The sequence below is a fragment of the Mustelus asterias genome, chromosome 18 (assembly GCF_964213995.1).
Source record: "Mustelus asterias chromosome 18, sMusAst1.hap1.1, whole genome shotgun sequence".
Classification (NCBI taxonomy): Eukaryota; Metazoa; Chordata; class Chondrichthyes; order Carcharhiniformes; family Triakidae; genus Mustelus; species Mustelus asterias.
Window position 1 is genome coordinate 65,523,766 of NC_135818.1, and position 16,505 is coordinate 65,540,270.

Here is a 16,505-nt window from a genome sequence, read left to right on the forward strand (position 1 = left end):
AAACAATAATCATATTTCTTACGTTATAAAATTTGTTTTGTTTTAAGAATTATTTGATTTATAAATATAGAAATTTAATTATTTGAAATATTTCAACATGCAGGTTAGAATGTTTTGTTTTTTTTTTCTGATGGGAAAGATCCTACAGAACCTAACTACTTTTATTACCATATCCTACAGACCTAACTACAGCACTTACCTTTAAAAAAGTTTATTTATTTATTAGTCACAAGTAAGGCTTACATTAACATCACAATGAAGTTACTGTGAAATTCCCCTAGTCACCACATTCCGGCGCCTGTTCGGGTCAACGCACCTAACCAGCTCGTCTTTCAGACTGTGGGAGGAAACCGGAGTACCCAGAAGAAACCCACACAGACACGGGGAGAACAAGCTCCACACAGACAGTGACCCAAGCTGGAAATCGAACCCAGGCCCCTGGCGCTGTGAGGCAGCAGTGTTAACCACTGTGCCACAGAAAATCTGATGGCGTTTCACTTAAAGTTGCACTTTTCAGGAAGGCAACTACAACATCAACAACTTACTGTAATGTAATAACAGCCCACAAGAAATCTACAAACCTAATTCAAATGTGTGTTATCTATTTACATGGTTAATTAATTATGAAACATCTGGATGTTTTGACCAGGGAGTTAAAAACAAACCTTTTTTCACCCTTAGCACCAGTACATGTGAATTTACATTTTGTTTTTTTTTAAAAGTTAAATAAATCATTATTTGTCTAATTCCTTTAATATTTTGATTTGCAATTTGTGTACAGATTACTACCTTAAATTTAGACGGACAGAATCTTTCACAACTCACTAATCTAGACAGGCTGCAGAATTTGCGCTGGGCTTCATTTAACAACAACAGCATCCGCAGATTTGAAGGATTGGATCACTGCCTCCAACTTGAAGAACTTTCTCTGGAAGACAACTTCATTTCTGAACTCGAAGGTAGTGGTTGGATTTTCACAAAACTTTCATTTTTTTCAGATCTTGGATTTATTTCTCCCTGTACTACTTGGCGAACAAAACTTTACAATTCCAAAATAAAACTAGCAGCTTCTGCACTCAACAATGTAGGAGATTCTTCAAGCAAACATGTCAAGACTCACATGTTTGTAGTTCAAGAATACTTTTTCACCTCTTCCAAATAAACATGCACATCTAGAGAGAACCTGAAACGATCTGCTGATTTGTTGACTGAAAGTGAACAAAGCACTTTTTTTCTACTGAGACGTACGGTGCAACATGGATACTGGCTGTTCCTTCTCTTGGTGGTGTGATTTCATAAGATATAGGAGTAGAATATTTGGCACCTCAAACCTGTTCCTTCCATTCAACACAATCAAGGCTGATCTGCTACGTCAAGTCTACTTTCTTGCCTGCTCCCCTTATCCTTTAGTTCCATGAGAGACAGAAACAAAGAAAATTGGAGCAGGAGTAAGTCATTTGGCCCTTCAAGCCTGCTCCACCATTCACTATGATCATGGCTGATCATCCAACTCAGTAACCTGATCCCATCTTCCCTCCATATCCTTTGATTCCTTTCACCCCGAGAGCTATATCTACCCCCATCTTGAAAACATATAGGGTGGGATTCTGCAGTCACGCTCACCCCAAAACCGGAGAATCTTGCCCGACGACAATGGATCTTTGCGTGGTTCGCCCCCTGCCCGCTCCGATTCCCATGGTGGGCAGGATGGGAAAATTCCCCCCACAAGTTTTGGCCTCAACTGCTTTCTGTAGTAGCAAATTCCACAGGCTTACCACCCTCTGGGTGAAGACATTTCTTCTCATCTCAATCCTAAAAGGTTTACGCCATATCTTTAGACTATGACCCCTGGTTCTGGACACCCCCACCATCGGGAACATCCTTCCTGCATCTACCCTGTCTAGTCCTGTTAGAATTTTATAGGTTTCTGTAAGATCTCCCTTCATTCTTCTAAACTCCAATGAATATAATCCCAACCGACTCAATCTCTCCTCATACATCATTTCTGCCATCCCAGAAATCAGTCTGGGAAACCTTCTCTGCACTCTCTCTATAGCAAGAACCTCCTTCCTCAGATAAGGAGACCAAAACTGTTCATGATATTCCAAATGTGGCCTCACCAAGGCCCTGTATTATTATAACAAGACATCTTTGCTCCTGTACTTAAGTTCTCTTGCTATGACGGCCAACATACCATTTGTCTTCGTTAACACCTGCTGCACCTCCATGCTTATTTTCAGTGACTGGTGTACAAGGACATCCAGATCTCATTGAACGCTCCCCTCTCCCAATCTATAGCCATTCAGATAATAATCTGCCTTCCTTTTTTTGCTACCAAAGTGGATAACCTCACATTTATCCACATTATATTGCATTTGACCATTCACTTAACTTGTCCAAATCACACTAAAGCATCTCTGCAGCCTCATCACAGCTCACCCTTCCACTTTGTGTCAACTGCAAATTTAAAGATATTACATTTAGTCCCCTAATCTAAATCATTAATATATATTGTGAATAGCTAGGGTCCTAGCACTGATCCCTGTGGTATCCCACTAGTCACTGCCTGCCATTCGGAAGATGATCCATTTATTCTTACTCTTTGTTTCCAGCCTTGATCCCAACTTTAAAGATGCTCAGCAATGGAGCATCCAGGACCAGACAATTCTAAAGAGTCACAATCGTCTAAGTGAATAAATTTCTTCCCACCTCAGACATAATAGTTGTCCCCTTATCCTGAGGGGATGCTCTTGTGGCCCCATGTTCTACACTGTCATGCTCCTTCAGAATTTTGTATATTTCAATTAAATCTTCCAGTCTTCTTACTCTTGAGAGTATAGGCCTAACTTAATCAGCCTCTCATCATAGGACAACCCTTTCTGCTTTACTCGGCAAATACAGTAAACCTTTATATCTGAAACACTTGGGGAATAAACCAAAAATACTGGTTAATGAATAGTACCATTTACAAATGGAATGCATCACAATACCTGTAGCATGATCTAATAAGCAAGTACTCGGGAGTAAAGAACAGTATTCACTTTATTTCTAAATCTTTAATGTTACATTAAAACATAAACTACAATATACAATCATACAATACACAGATATGGGTTCCAGATAACTTTGTTATTGCTTTTGGTTGGTAAGGTGACAATTTAAATTAGGGTAACATCAGAAATTCTAGTTAGTAGAGAATTCCAGTTGGCAGAGTGCCAGATGACACACAATTTAATGTATATCCTTCCTTAATAAGGAGACCAAAATTGCGCACACTAATCCAAGTATGGTCTCACCAAACTGCTGTACAGTTTTAGCAAGACTTTCTCCTCCTCGTATTCCAACCCTCTTGCAATAAAGTCCAACATGCCAACTGCCTTGATCCTACAACACAAAACCATTCAACCTATACAGTCTGAGTAAATGTGGAGAGAGAAACAAAGTTAATGGCCAGACTTTTACGTTGCCTGGGCAATGTTGCAGTGCACGCCCACGACCTGGAAGTGCATGCAATCACATGTCCCGCATCATTGCGCACTTGCACGATATTTAAGTCAGCAAGTCAACATGGGAGTTAGAAGCATGCCCGCCAACAATTAAGTGGGCAATTAGGCCTATTAAATAATCAATTAAAAGTGTTTTCACACGGCCTATCCACTATTATGGTTGGTGGGAGAGCCACTTGGCCAGGACTGCAATAAAATTTAAAAACTTGTCTGGGGACTAAGGTTTCCTGAGTTCTGTTGTCAGATGTTTGAATGTGCTGCCTTGACACAGATTGTGAATGTTTTTCATCACATTCAATTTGTAGGGATCTGCAGCTGCCTGAGACAGCTCTGTAGTAGCTGTCCACCTTGAGTGGGCCTACTGGAAGCACCAGCCCCCATCCTCCTTTTTCTTCACATCCACTCTCTTTCTGCCCCCTCGGCAGTGCTGAGCCTCTCTCAATGTACATTTCTAGCTGGCTGTCCGTTAATTGGCCAGCGAGCGTGAAATCACATTCTCGGACCAATTGTGGCCAGAAATACATTTTGCACCCAACAAGTGCAAAATTGAGGCCAATGTTTCATGTTGATTAAGGGGGAGGTGTTCCCCTAGGATCCACGTTAACAATTGCTTAACCGGAACAGATTGGTCATTTATTTGATGGCTTTTTATTAGGCATTACTCCGTGCACATTGACTGGTGTATTTGCCTACATTGCAACAATGACTAAATTTCAACAGTAAGTCTTTGGCTGGAATTTTAGAATGTGAAAGGATCTGAATCCATGCAAGTTGTTTATTTTTTGCTCTCTGCAAGATTATTTATTTATGTATTTATTTTTGATTTTAATAGGGATTTCAAAGCTGACCAAGCTGACTCGATTGAATCTTGGTAATAATCAGTTGAAAAATTTGGAAGGCTCTGGTCTAGATAAGTTAACGCATCTCCATTACTTGTCACTAGAAAGCAACAAAATTTGTTCACTACGCAGTTTGCAGAAAATATACACCCTAATCGAACTGTACTTGGGAAACAATCTCATACATAATAACTGTGAGATCTACCATTTAAAGGTGAATACAATTTGTACATTAATAGACAATTTGCAAAAGAGAAGTTTTTCATTTCTTCGCTACATTTGCATTCTCTGACAGAACTATCCATTCAATCCCAAACCCCTTCTTTTTCCTTAATCTTTGAACATTTTCTTTAATGTGAAATGCTGCATCTTAGAAGAAAGAATGAGGAGAGGCAATATAAACTAAGTGGTAGACTTTTAAAAGTGGTTCAAGGAACAGAATGATCCAGGGATTTATACTCAGAAATCTTTGAAAGTGGCAGGACAAGTTGATGAACCAGTTTAAAAAAAAACATACATGGTCCTTGGATTTTTAAATAGAGTTCAAAAGCAAGGACGTTGCTTTAAAATCTAAACTTTTATAGAAATCACTGGTGTATTGTGTCTGTTTCTAGGTGTCATCACACGGCTTTGGAGAGGGTGCAGAGGAGATTTTCTAGAATGGTGCCAGGGAGGAGGGACTTCAATTACATGGAGATACTAGATAAACTAGGATTGTTCTAGAGCAGAGAAGGATAAGGGGACTTTTAATGGATGTGTTTAAAATCATAAAGGGATTTGAAAGATTAGATAAAGAGCAAATGTTCATGCTAGCAGAAGGATCAGAAAGCAGAGGACACAGATTTTTGGTAATTGGCAAAAGAGCCAGAGGTTTGAGGTGAAATATGCTGTGGATTATTATGATCTGGAATAGTGATGGAAGAAGAGTTAATAGTAACCTTCAAATGGGAATTGGATGAATTCTTAAAGGGAAAATAATGGAGTGTAATGGGAAAAGAGTAGGGGAGTGGAACTAATTGGATAGCTCTTTCCAACAGCCACAATTGGCAAAGTGGTCCCTTTCTATGCTTTAAGCTTCTATGATTTATGCACTTCTAAAAGCTATTGGCCTGTAACTTCCAGGTTTCCCAGCATCGTATTTGGGGGGTACCGCAATGATGTGCTGGGGAATATTTCCAGGAAGTTCCTACATAAGAGTTTACCCGGCAATTCCCCAGAGGTACTAACTTCCTCTGGACAATTGGGCTGGGCTGGGACCCATCCAACAGAAGCAATTGAAATTGCCAACCAGATGGTTCTGCCAGTTTTACCCTGATAATTACTCTGAAAGAGTTAAAAGGAAAACAATTGCCTTCTGACTAGAGTAACTATCTAAACACCCTGACCCAGCCTCACAGGGGACACACCACATGACCCCACGCTCTGACTTCAAACTCCCATCCAGCTCCGTTCCCTACTCACACCTGGCCCCCACCTCCCCCTCCTGCTCTGACCTCACCTCCCAGTTCAACCCATCCCTCCCAATCCTCCTCCGACTCCAGCTCCAAACCACCCCCCCCCCAAACCCTCTCACCCCCCCCCCCCCCCCCCCCAAACCCTCTCACCCCCCTCCTGGTCTGACTCTTCCTCCAGTTCTGGCCCCACACTTTGGCTCTGACACCCCCCATCTCTTCTGGTCCAACCCCCCACTCCCTCATCCCCTACAAATCCCCTCCGGCTCTGACCCCAAACCCCAACCCCTCTGGCTCTGACCCCCGCCACTGCCATAAAAAGGGGGCGTGACCTACCTCTGGGCCATAGTTACTTTGCACTGATGCTGCTGGTGCACTGCACAAACAGTTCCTGTCTCGTCCAGCCTGAGTATGGAAGGTTGGGCGTGACAGGAGTTGTGCAATAACAGCAAGGGTAAGTCTGTAGAGAGTAGCAATCTGCCGCAGATTGCCACTCCATGGAAGTTACGGGCCATTATTTTTTCAGCTTTGACCATTATCTCTTGTGGGGCATTCCATAACATAAAGCACTATATATTTGTAGAAGGTTATTTTAGATCTTTTAAATTATAATATGCTTTGCTTTCTTTAACGAATCTTCTATGTTTTTAGGGAATGGAGAATCTTGTCATATTAGACTTGTATGGAAACCCAGTGGTTTATAAACAGGAACATTATCGCCTCTTCGTCATCTATCACCTTCCTTCATTGAGAGCCTTTGATGGAAATATAGTGGTTCGTTAATGCTCACTTGCTATAAAAATGTTTTTTTTTTCGTTATGGTCTAAGTCTATAACACTCATGTAGCTGCCTGTCTTGACTGTCCAAAGTAGTTAACTGTGATAGTGCAATACAGTATGATACACGGTGGCGGAGCGCAGAGCGGAGGTGGAGCTCGAGTCCAAGCTCAGATTACAGTGGTTAAAGGGTGGCGATTGGAGAATGGCGGTTGAGCTCTGACAGTTGCCCCACGGTAGTCGAAACGTATGGAAGTCTTTGCTGTCTCCTTTGTATATAGTCTGCTTCAAATAAATAATTCAGTTACTTTCAGCGGTCAAATAATTGTAGAGCCTCGCAATTATTACATTAACCTAAGAAGGTCTCAGATTTGATTGCCAGTCTGCACTGAGTTACCTAATCACATTAGGTGAAGAGAGGGTTGGATCTGGCTGTTACATCTCTGCAGTCAGATAGTCTATTGATTTTTGCTGACGAGACTTGAATATGAACAACAGGGTGAACAGAATCCATGGAACTGTATCACCAAGGAGTGGATATTTTCATAAAAGAATTAGCAATACAAAAATACTCTCATAGCTCCTAAAATATGGAAATTCGGCTTGTATGCTTTTAATTGATGAATAACTAGTTCAGTAAATTTGAAAAATACACGACTTCTCCACAATGACAAATGCATTGTTTTAGATTAATACTAATTTTCCCTCAAATACAAACAAAGACATGCAGATACAAACTCAGTATCTGGATGAAAATAATCAGACAGTACTGTGTTTCTAGAAAATGTTTTGGGAACTAAATGGGAAAATGAGCCATCAGGTCTAATATAAAGAACATTTTTAATTAAATGGAAATATTATCAAAATTAAAAGTTAAAGGCAATCAAAATGGATAAGACCCGAAAAAGGATGTGGGGATCCACGCTGCACAATTAACTGTGTCCAGTCATTATGTTCCAGGCAACATGATTAATTTGTATTGCCTGCTGGTCATATGATTGCTACATGTAGCCAGTGCTACCTACGCTGTCCACTGGTGCAGGCATCAGCAGAGTTGCAATTGGCTGGTGCTACTTAAAAGGCAGCTTCTATCTCCTGAAGGGGAGGTACACTGTGGCTGCAAGAAGGGGTTAGAGTTTTTTGCGATCTGAATCTGTGCTGTAAAAGATTGAAGAATGGCTGGAAATGCATGCCCCAAGGTTTTCCAAGAGTGCACTGGAGACCTTGGAGGAAAGGAGGACAAATGCCGTACATCTGCATTTGGGACAGCTGGCCACCCAGACACATGTTTAGGAGGCAGTGAGCAAAAAACTGAATTTTCCATACACCTATTGGCTTTTAGAAATTCCAGAAGTCAGTTATGGTACATAGAATATTACTACATCACAGGTGGTTTTCTTATAACATTTTCAAAAAACAGAACTTACACTCAGTGTGCTGTTAGATTTTACAATAATTTAACATTAATGGCCTGGATTTTACTCTCAGTGGCTAAGAAGTGACTTTTTCTATTCATGTTGCACAGGGACTTTATGCAAGCCTGTCTGCAGAGATTTGCAGAGATCTGTGTTCATCTCTGTGCATTACCCTCTGCAGAGTATCCACCTCCACTTTAAATACTTATAATGATCCATCTTCCACCACCCATTGGGGCAGAGAATTCCAGAGGTTCACCACCCATTGCGAGAAGAAATTTTTACGCAGCTCAGTTTGAAATGACCGGTCCTTTATCTTGTAGTTACGTCCCCTTTTTCAAGACTCTCCCACTAGTGAAAACGTCCACCCTGTCAACCCCCCTCAGGATCTTATATGTTTGAATAAGGTCATCCCTCACTCTTCTGAACTCCACCATGATCAAAATGAATGACTGGGCAAGCTCAAAAGGACGAATGGCCTACTCCTGCTTCTACTTTCTATGTTTCTATGTTTATTCCTCTCTATATACTTCCCTATGTAGGATCCCAATTGCATCTCAACAGCCACAACCCTTTGCATGTTGCAGGTTGAGTACTTTCTTGAAATATTTTGCATTTGAACTGGGTGGAGGTTGGGAGGCTGGTGGTGAGAATGGGTGAAACCATGAATGTAGATGCAGCCATAGGAGACATGGTCAATTTTCTCAACAACTGTGTGTCTGTGTGCTCATGTGTGCACGCGTATGTATAAATAAATAAATAGTGGAGGCCTTGTGACACATCAGTAATACCTGACCCAAATATTCTGGGATTGAGTCCTGCCTCAGGACTTGATGGCTAAAGAAAGTGTATTCGTAACTTTGGCAAATAGGTTCATTATCCACCTACATATCCTTTCAACATGCATTAACAGCAGGCAATAAGATTTGGAGAGATTCCTGGTTAGCCATGTGATGGAAAGAAAGTTGGATCCTCGAACATCACAATCCATAGATTCAGACAACAACATTTATATTTGTGTATTTTGCTACAGCAACCCAGACACTCCCTGAGTGATCTGTAACCCATCTTCATAATTATAAATTAACTATGTATTTGCAGCAGCATTTTACATCTGAAGCTCATTCATATCTGAATACAGTTAGAGCCCTTTAAAATCTCAAATTTGTATTTGTGTGCAGGAACCAGCAGAATCGGAAAATGCAAAAGATGTTTTTGGTGGTAGGCTCACCGCTGACATGGTTACAGAGAGACTGGGACATTCAAACTTTTCAGAAATTTTGAAGTTGGAAATGCCTGAATCAGCAGTCAGGTAATGTATACTGACATGGTGTGAATATTTTAGCTCTGAGTCCAGATACATTGCTTTTTCTAATGCTGAAATCCTTCTCCATGGTAGATTTTTCATTTATGAATGCTATAGTTCTCTTTCAAGCCATTACATGGATCAAGTTTTGAACTTTCTCAATTGTATCAGGCCAAAAGTGATGTCACTTGTGGAAGATTTGCCACAATACAAATCATATCAACTGTATATACTTTATTTGTTTATAAAATATGGTTGGCAGTTTTAAATTTCCTTTTGCCAGCTGGAGAGGCTATATACAGTGTTGTATGTCACATTAAAAATGTTGGGTGGAATTTTCCGTTCTGAAGACAAAGTGCAGCGGCAGGCGACATTGGTGGCGACTTTCCTGCTGATCAGTCAATTGGGTTCCCATGCCCGATCTTCTGCTTGAAACCTCATTAATTATGCATAGGCAAGCTGCTCACTGAGCCATGTGGTGGGAATGGCACTGTTTCCTCTGCCCACCATCACCTCATGGGCTCAAGGTTACATCCACCCGACTACTCACATTACCCTCTATAGCCCAGTCGTGTGGTCGCAAGTTCCGGAGATGGCCCTAAGGAACATGAAGAGTATATCAAGGTTTAGCCATAACTCCTTTGATTAGAGGTTAACTAGAAATGTCTGCCAACACTGTGAAGTTCTTTATCCTGGAAATAGATTCCCACACTCCGAAAGACGTGCTGGTTAGGTGCATTACAAAGGGTCGTGAATGAAGCCCAGTCCATCACTCAAACCAGCCTCCCATCCATTGACACTGTCTACACTTCCCGCTGCCTTGGAAAAGCAGCCAGCATAATCAACGATCCCACGCACCCCGGACATACTCTCATCATCTTCCATCGAGAAAAAGATACAAAAGTTTGAGGACACGTACCAACCGACTCAAAAACAGCTTCTTCCCTGCTGCCATCAGACTTTTGAATAGACCTGCCTCGCATTAAGTTGATCTTTCTCTACACCCTAGCTATGACTGTAACACTAAATTCTGCTGTCTCTCCTTTCCTTCCTTATGTACGGTATGTTTTGTCTATAGCGCGCAAGAAACAATACTTTTCACTGTATACTAATCCATGTGACAATAAATCAAATCAAATTGTATCATTACTTCAGGGTCTCAAGGTGGTGGTGCTGCATTTCTACTTCAAGACTAGCTTCAAACCTCCCTCCGTTATTCTCCAGCCTCCTCCAGTAAGCTCTACTCCACACCCAAGGCACCCACCTTGAACTGCCCTATTTCACATCCAAGGCACCCTTCATGAGCTGCCCTACTGCATACCCAAGGCACCCACTGTGAAGAATCCAGCCAAACACCCCACCAGGCTGGTGTAACACTGTAACTTCAGCATTGTTGTCATCCTGGAACAGCAATGTTGCAAGTTGACTTTGAATGTTGCACTCACCTTGGTGTGACGAGCAAAGCGAATGTGGACAGCTGCACACCACTTATATCAGGCTGTGTTTCAGACCAGTCTAGTTTTCTACTGGCATAACATGTAAGTTGGAGGAAAAAAGTGACTCTGGCAAGTTGTGTTTTAAAGAGTATTCATTACTTGCTAATGCATGCAGTTAGGTTTCCCAACATTGATCAGTAGGAAATCTGACCCGCCGTCAGCACACCATGAATGTGGCGGAAAATTCTATCCATTATTCTGATGGCAGGTATTGTGCAACAGTCCCACTTTGGCACTCTTTCAGACCAGGGCTACATTTTACATGTGGTAGACAACTAATCGGTTGCCTGCCTCCAGGATTTGCCAGCCAGTTGGAGGGCTAGCAGCTCAGCAATGCCATCAGGAGCAGTTGTCTTTGCACCCGCAAGAAGAAGGTGCCGTGGAAGGATGGTACCAGCCAACCAGATAATTGGTTATCTGATACCAATGAGAAGGGGATTTAGCTGAGTTGGCGGGATAGCTGGTTCATGATGCAGAGCAAGGGCAACAGCGAGGGTGCAATTCCCATACCGGCTGAGGTTATTCCATGAAGTTCCGCCTTCTCAACCTTGCCCCTTGCCTGAGATGTGGTGATTTTTCAGGTTAAATCACCACTAGTCAGCTTTTTCCCTCAAAGGGGAGAACAGCCTCTGGTGATCTAGAATTATGGCAACTTTACCATCTATCCTCTCTCTTTAACAGATTCTGCTCTAGGTCACATATTATGAGGAATGTTAGTGCAATATTACACATTTGTATTTAAGGAGTTAGAAGTAATTTTACCATGTGAGATTTGCCGATTTTAACCAGGTTTATATCTTAAATCACATCCTATGATAGTGTTCATTTACCCACTATCCACAAGACTAGGAGAACCACATGAATCCATTAAGCTGCTTTAATAGGAATGTCAGAGAGAAGAGAGAAATCAGAGAGAAACCCTACAGTACAGAAAGAGGCCATTCGGCCCATCGAGTCTGCACCGACCACAATCCCACCCAGGCCCTACCCCCATATCCCTACATATTTTACCCACTAATCCCTCTAATCTACGCATCCCAGGACACTAAGGGGCAATTTTAGCATGGCCAATCAACCTAACCCGCACATCTTTGGACTGTGGGAGGAAACCGGAGCACCCGGAGGAAACCCACGCAGACACGAGGAGAATGTGCAAACTCCACACAGACAGTGACCCAAGCCAGGAATCGAACCCAGGCCCCTGGAGCTGTGAAGCAGCAGTGCTAACCACTGTGCTACCATGCCGCCCATGTAACAGCAGGTTGACCATTTCCCCATTCAAGCCTGTTATTAGATCTATGACCTTACTCTGATACACATGCCTTTCACCCATCTCCAATCAGTTGTTAATTTTAAAACTATTGCTGTTGGCAAAACTCAGTTCCAAATTTTGATCACCCTTTGTGTTTCTTATTTTCATTCCTGAAAAGTCAGGTTCTACATTTTTTTACTATGCCCCCATGTGTGGAATTCTTTTCCCAGAAAGTAGTGGAGACTGGGTCATTGAATTTATTCTGAGTAGAGTTAGACAGATGTTTGTTAAGCAGGGGAGTCGAGGGTCATGGGGGACAGACAGGAAAGTGGAGTTGGGACCACAACCAGATCAGCCATCATCTTATTGAATGGTGGAGCAGGCTCGATGGGCCAAATGGCCCATGCCTCTCCTATGTTCCTAAACCTAGACTCACCAACTATTAGAAATAGTTTCACCTAATCTACCTTATTTGTTTAACAACAGCAACAACTTAAATATATATATATATATCATAACCCTTTGTTCCTTTTAATATCTTGAAGACTTCAATCAAATCATCCCTTAACCTTATAAATCCCAGGAAATGCAACCTAGTTTCTGCTTTTTTTAGTGGATGTTATAAATTAACCATTGAAGTCTAGGTATCATATTAGTTAATCTACACTCTACTCCTTCCAGTACCAGTATATCCTTTGTCAGGTGTAGTGCCCAGAAATGTAAGGTTTCAGTTCGCCGCTAGGCAATGATGCATCAGGTTTTGTGGAGTGGACACTGATTTGCACCCGTAAATGGCATTGCATACACAGCCTGCACCTGAACACGTTGCCACCGTTAATTAGAGCAATTGGTCCCTATATCTCATTAACATTGAATCAGCAGACTGCCAATGCCTCTTGCAGTGGTGATAACCTGCCTAATTTGAGTCTGAAAATTACATACCTATGACGCTACTTAAAGATAGCCTCACCTCTTAAAGGGAGGTGCACATTGGTTGGTCAACACCAGAAAATGCCATGGACAGTTGAGACATGCCTAAAACAGCTGTTGTGAGAGCACCCAGATTTTCAGATGTCACACTAAGGATCTTGATGGAGTTGGTTCCTAGACAGTGTTACATGCTATTACCACCAGGAAGCTGAAGACAGGTGGTGGGTCAACAGTGGCAATCAGTGGTAAAGATCGTCAATGCATTGCACCTAGGCCATGGTGCAATACTAGATTTACTAAAGTGGGGCTCTGAAACAGTTCCCTCTATGGGCTAGGCTGTGCAGCAACACTGAAGTTACCACATAGGTTGGCACAAGTCGTGCCCTTGAAGGTGTCGCCCATGCGCAGCCATGGAAAAAGAAATGTAAAGGTGCCAGGCACTTAATTTAGTAGGCCACACATAACAAAAAAAGGAGGGTACATTGCTTCTATTAGAAAGAAATTAGATATAGCTCTAGGGCTAAAGGGATCAAGGGATATGGGAGGAAGGGGGATCAGGATATTGAATTCGATGATCAGCCATGATCAAAATGAATGGCAGAGCAGGCTTGAATGGCCTACTCCTGCTTCTTGTTTCTATGTTTCTAGTTTAGATCTCATATTGCTTTTTCCTGAGCTCCAAACTACCTCTAGTCCTTCTATTTACACAATGTCCCTTTGTCTGCTTCTTTTCACAATCCTAGAATCACTGCATCACTCCTCCTCCTCCTGTTACTAAAACACTCATGTGAACTTGCTCGTGTATTCTTTTATGGGCTATGTTTTCCACTATCTTTGCGAAACCAAAGAAATGTATATTTTTCATCCTAAGTATGGATACCTGCATTGTTGAAAATGCATTTTCAAAAATACGATTTGATAGTATTTCTTAAGTAACCAAGCTTTTTCTAACCATATGATAGATACCTTGGGGTTTTTAACATAAATGCGCTCATACATACTGATCATACACTGAATGTAATAAAATGATAAATGTAATAATAATAGCTCATCTCAATAAATTATTATGTCCAAGTCTAAGTTGCATTACAGTAGCCTCTTTACCACCATTTGTCTTGTGTTCTGTGTGATTTGGATCATTATCTGCTTCTTTACGTTTTTACACATAAAAGTGCAGAAGGATTTGGAGTACTGGTTTAATAAGGCTTAAAAGCAGCACCTCAAGTGGATGAAGTCATTAAAATAGCTAATGGAATAATGTACTTTATGTTAAGAGGCATAGAATGCACAGAGAAATAGGGCAGAGAGCTGGAGAAATATTTCTGAGTATTGCGAGGCTGTGGAATGTATCACTGGATTTGAGCCGAGATCAAGTCAACATTAAAGAATAGGTTATATAGTTGGTTGAAAGAAAAGGGAATAAAGGAATATGGAAGCAAGATGGACATGAGATTAGGAAAATTGCTCATCTGTGACATAAACACCAACATGGATCAATTGGATAAAAATGACCCGTTTCTGTGTTATTTGAAACATTCTATGTAATTAGCAAGAAATACAATGATTCTATTGGAAAAACTAAAATGTAGCATCAGTGACCTTAGTTACAACATAAGTACTGCTATTTAAAGTCTTTTCTTATACTTATCAGATCTGTAGATCTTGGACCTGCAGAGAAATTTGGACGTTTACAAAGAATCAACTTGGAACACAATAATCTTACATCCTTCAGTGGTCTTGTCTATCTCCCTCGTGTCAAAGTGAGTTTTTTTTTGTAGTTACCTAAAGATAACTTCCATTTTTTCCCAAAATATAGTGGTAAATTATAAATCATAGTCGTGATGTCAACAACATACTGCCCAATCAGATTCTGTAGCTCACTAGCCAGGTCTATAAACAGAAATATATGAAGTGCATGGATTATTTCCACCTCCTTATGTGCTTAATTATCTTTATTACAGCAATATTGGATAGCTCACATTGCACATAAATTAGAATACATTGATGCAGTATTTCAATGGTAAATAAGCACTGCTCAAAAATTCATAGTCCTGGTACAATGAAATAGACATCCTTTAATGTATTTATAATGTAACATTGATCATTCCGTACTGCAGTTCACTCAGTACCAAAGGTGTATTTCTCCCATCAGCCTGTTCAGTCATAGGATTGCCATGATTTAATATACTGGGCAGTAAATATGGTCTGTGGACCTGCCACCTGGCAGGTTTATTTCCGAATTCAAATTCAAATTTCATCATCCATCATGATGAGGTTCAAACCTGGAACCTCAGAGGTTTGTGGTTTACCAGTTCAGTGACCTATACCTCTAGGCCAAAGGACATGACACTGATGGAATGGCAATGGCAGATGTGCAGTGAGTCTATGGAATTTTGACTTTGTGGCTACTGGTAAAAAGTCAACCTGAATATCTTGGGGGACGTAGGAGCTTTCTCTTTAAGATATGCATTTACAGTCTTTGACATGCCCAGAGATCCCTGTGAAACCTTAAAATTAAGTGAGTTGCCAGCCTGTCATCTTCGTACCCACTCCCCCACCTGTCCCTCATATTATGGGGGCCAGGTAAGGTGCCAGATAGGCGGCCCATCCTTAGGGCTATTGAAGCTCTTGAGTGGACAATTAACTGCCATTTCAGGGCCCCAATCCCCCTCTGCCACAATTTTGCATTCTGTTGTCAAGGCGGGAGCATGGTGAATAGCCTGGAAGCTTCTGCTGCATGGACTGCTGGCAGGCAGGAAAGGGGGTTACCTCCTTTGGGGGTCCCTTCCAAGATGATACCCCCTTTGTCCCTGGTTCCTTGCCCCCCCCAACTCCAGTTTCTTTAATCTGAAGCCCCAAGCCCATCCTCCTCACTGCTTTGCCCACCCAAAATACCCAGAGTCACCTAAGTCCAAGAGACAATTTCAATTCTTCCTCAGGACTGCTTGCCACTCCAACAGTGGCCACTGCTCTCATCTGGTGCTGCTGGGGCTACAGATCCACCGGCCAATCTGATTGTATCCTGTGTATTTCCCAGACCATCTGAAAGCAACAATATATATATAGTAACAGAACTGAAGTCTGACATATTGTAAAATAAATTTTCTTTTTACTTATTATGAAGGTGCTTTATTTAAACCACAACCACATTGAGACAATTTTACCAAGACAAAAGCCTCAACTTCATTTGACCAATAGACAGATTCTTCAACAGAAGGTCTCTTCCAGTGGCTATGGACAGCCAGGACTTTCCAGGAGCAACAGGTATCTGACTGCAATCAATTTCTTAGCACTATATACAATTTAGCCAGCTAGATTTTCTTCTTGTGATTCATAGAACATAGAACATAGAACATTACAGCGCAGAACAGGCCCTTCGGCCCACGATGTTGCACCGACCAGTTAAAAAAAAACTGTGACCCTCCAACCTAAACCAATTTCTTTTCGTCCATGAACCTATCTACGGATCTCTTAAACGCCCCCAAACTAGGCGCATTTACTACTGATGCTGGCAGGGCATTCCAATCCCTCACC

General features: G+C 41.5%; 1 protein-coding gene across 1 annotated transcript in view; it reads left to right on the forward strand.

Annotated features, from left to right (window-relative positions):
* lrrc9 (leucine rich repeat containing 9) overlaps positions 1 to 16,505 on the forward strand; it is a 125,733-nt gene that overhangs the window by 84,432 nt on the left and 24,796 nt on the right. Inside the window, exons 19-24 of the mRNA XM_078233126.1 lie at positions 782 to 959; positions 4,339 to 4,559; positions 6,448 to 6,570; positions 9,169 to 9,299; positions 14,623 to 14,731; positions 16,096 to 16,235. Of these exons, the coding sequence (XP_078089252.1) occupies positions 782 to 959; positions 4,339 to 4,559; positions 6,448 to 6,570; positions 9,169 to 9,299; positions 14,623 to 14,731; positions 16,096 to 16,235 (902 nt within the window). The remainder of the gene's footprint in view (positions 1 to 781; positions 960 to 4,338; positions 4,560 to 6,447; positions 6,571 to 9,168; positions 9,300 to 14,622; positions 14,732 to 16,095; positions 16,236 to 16,505) is intronic.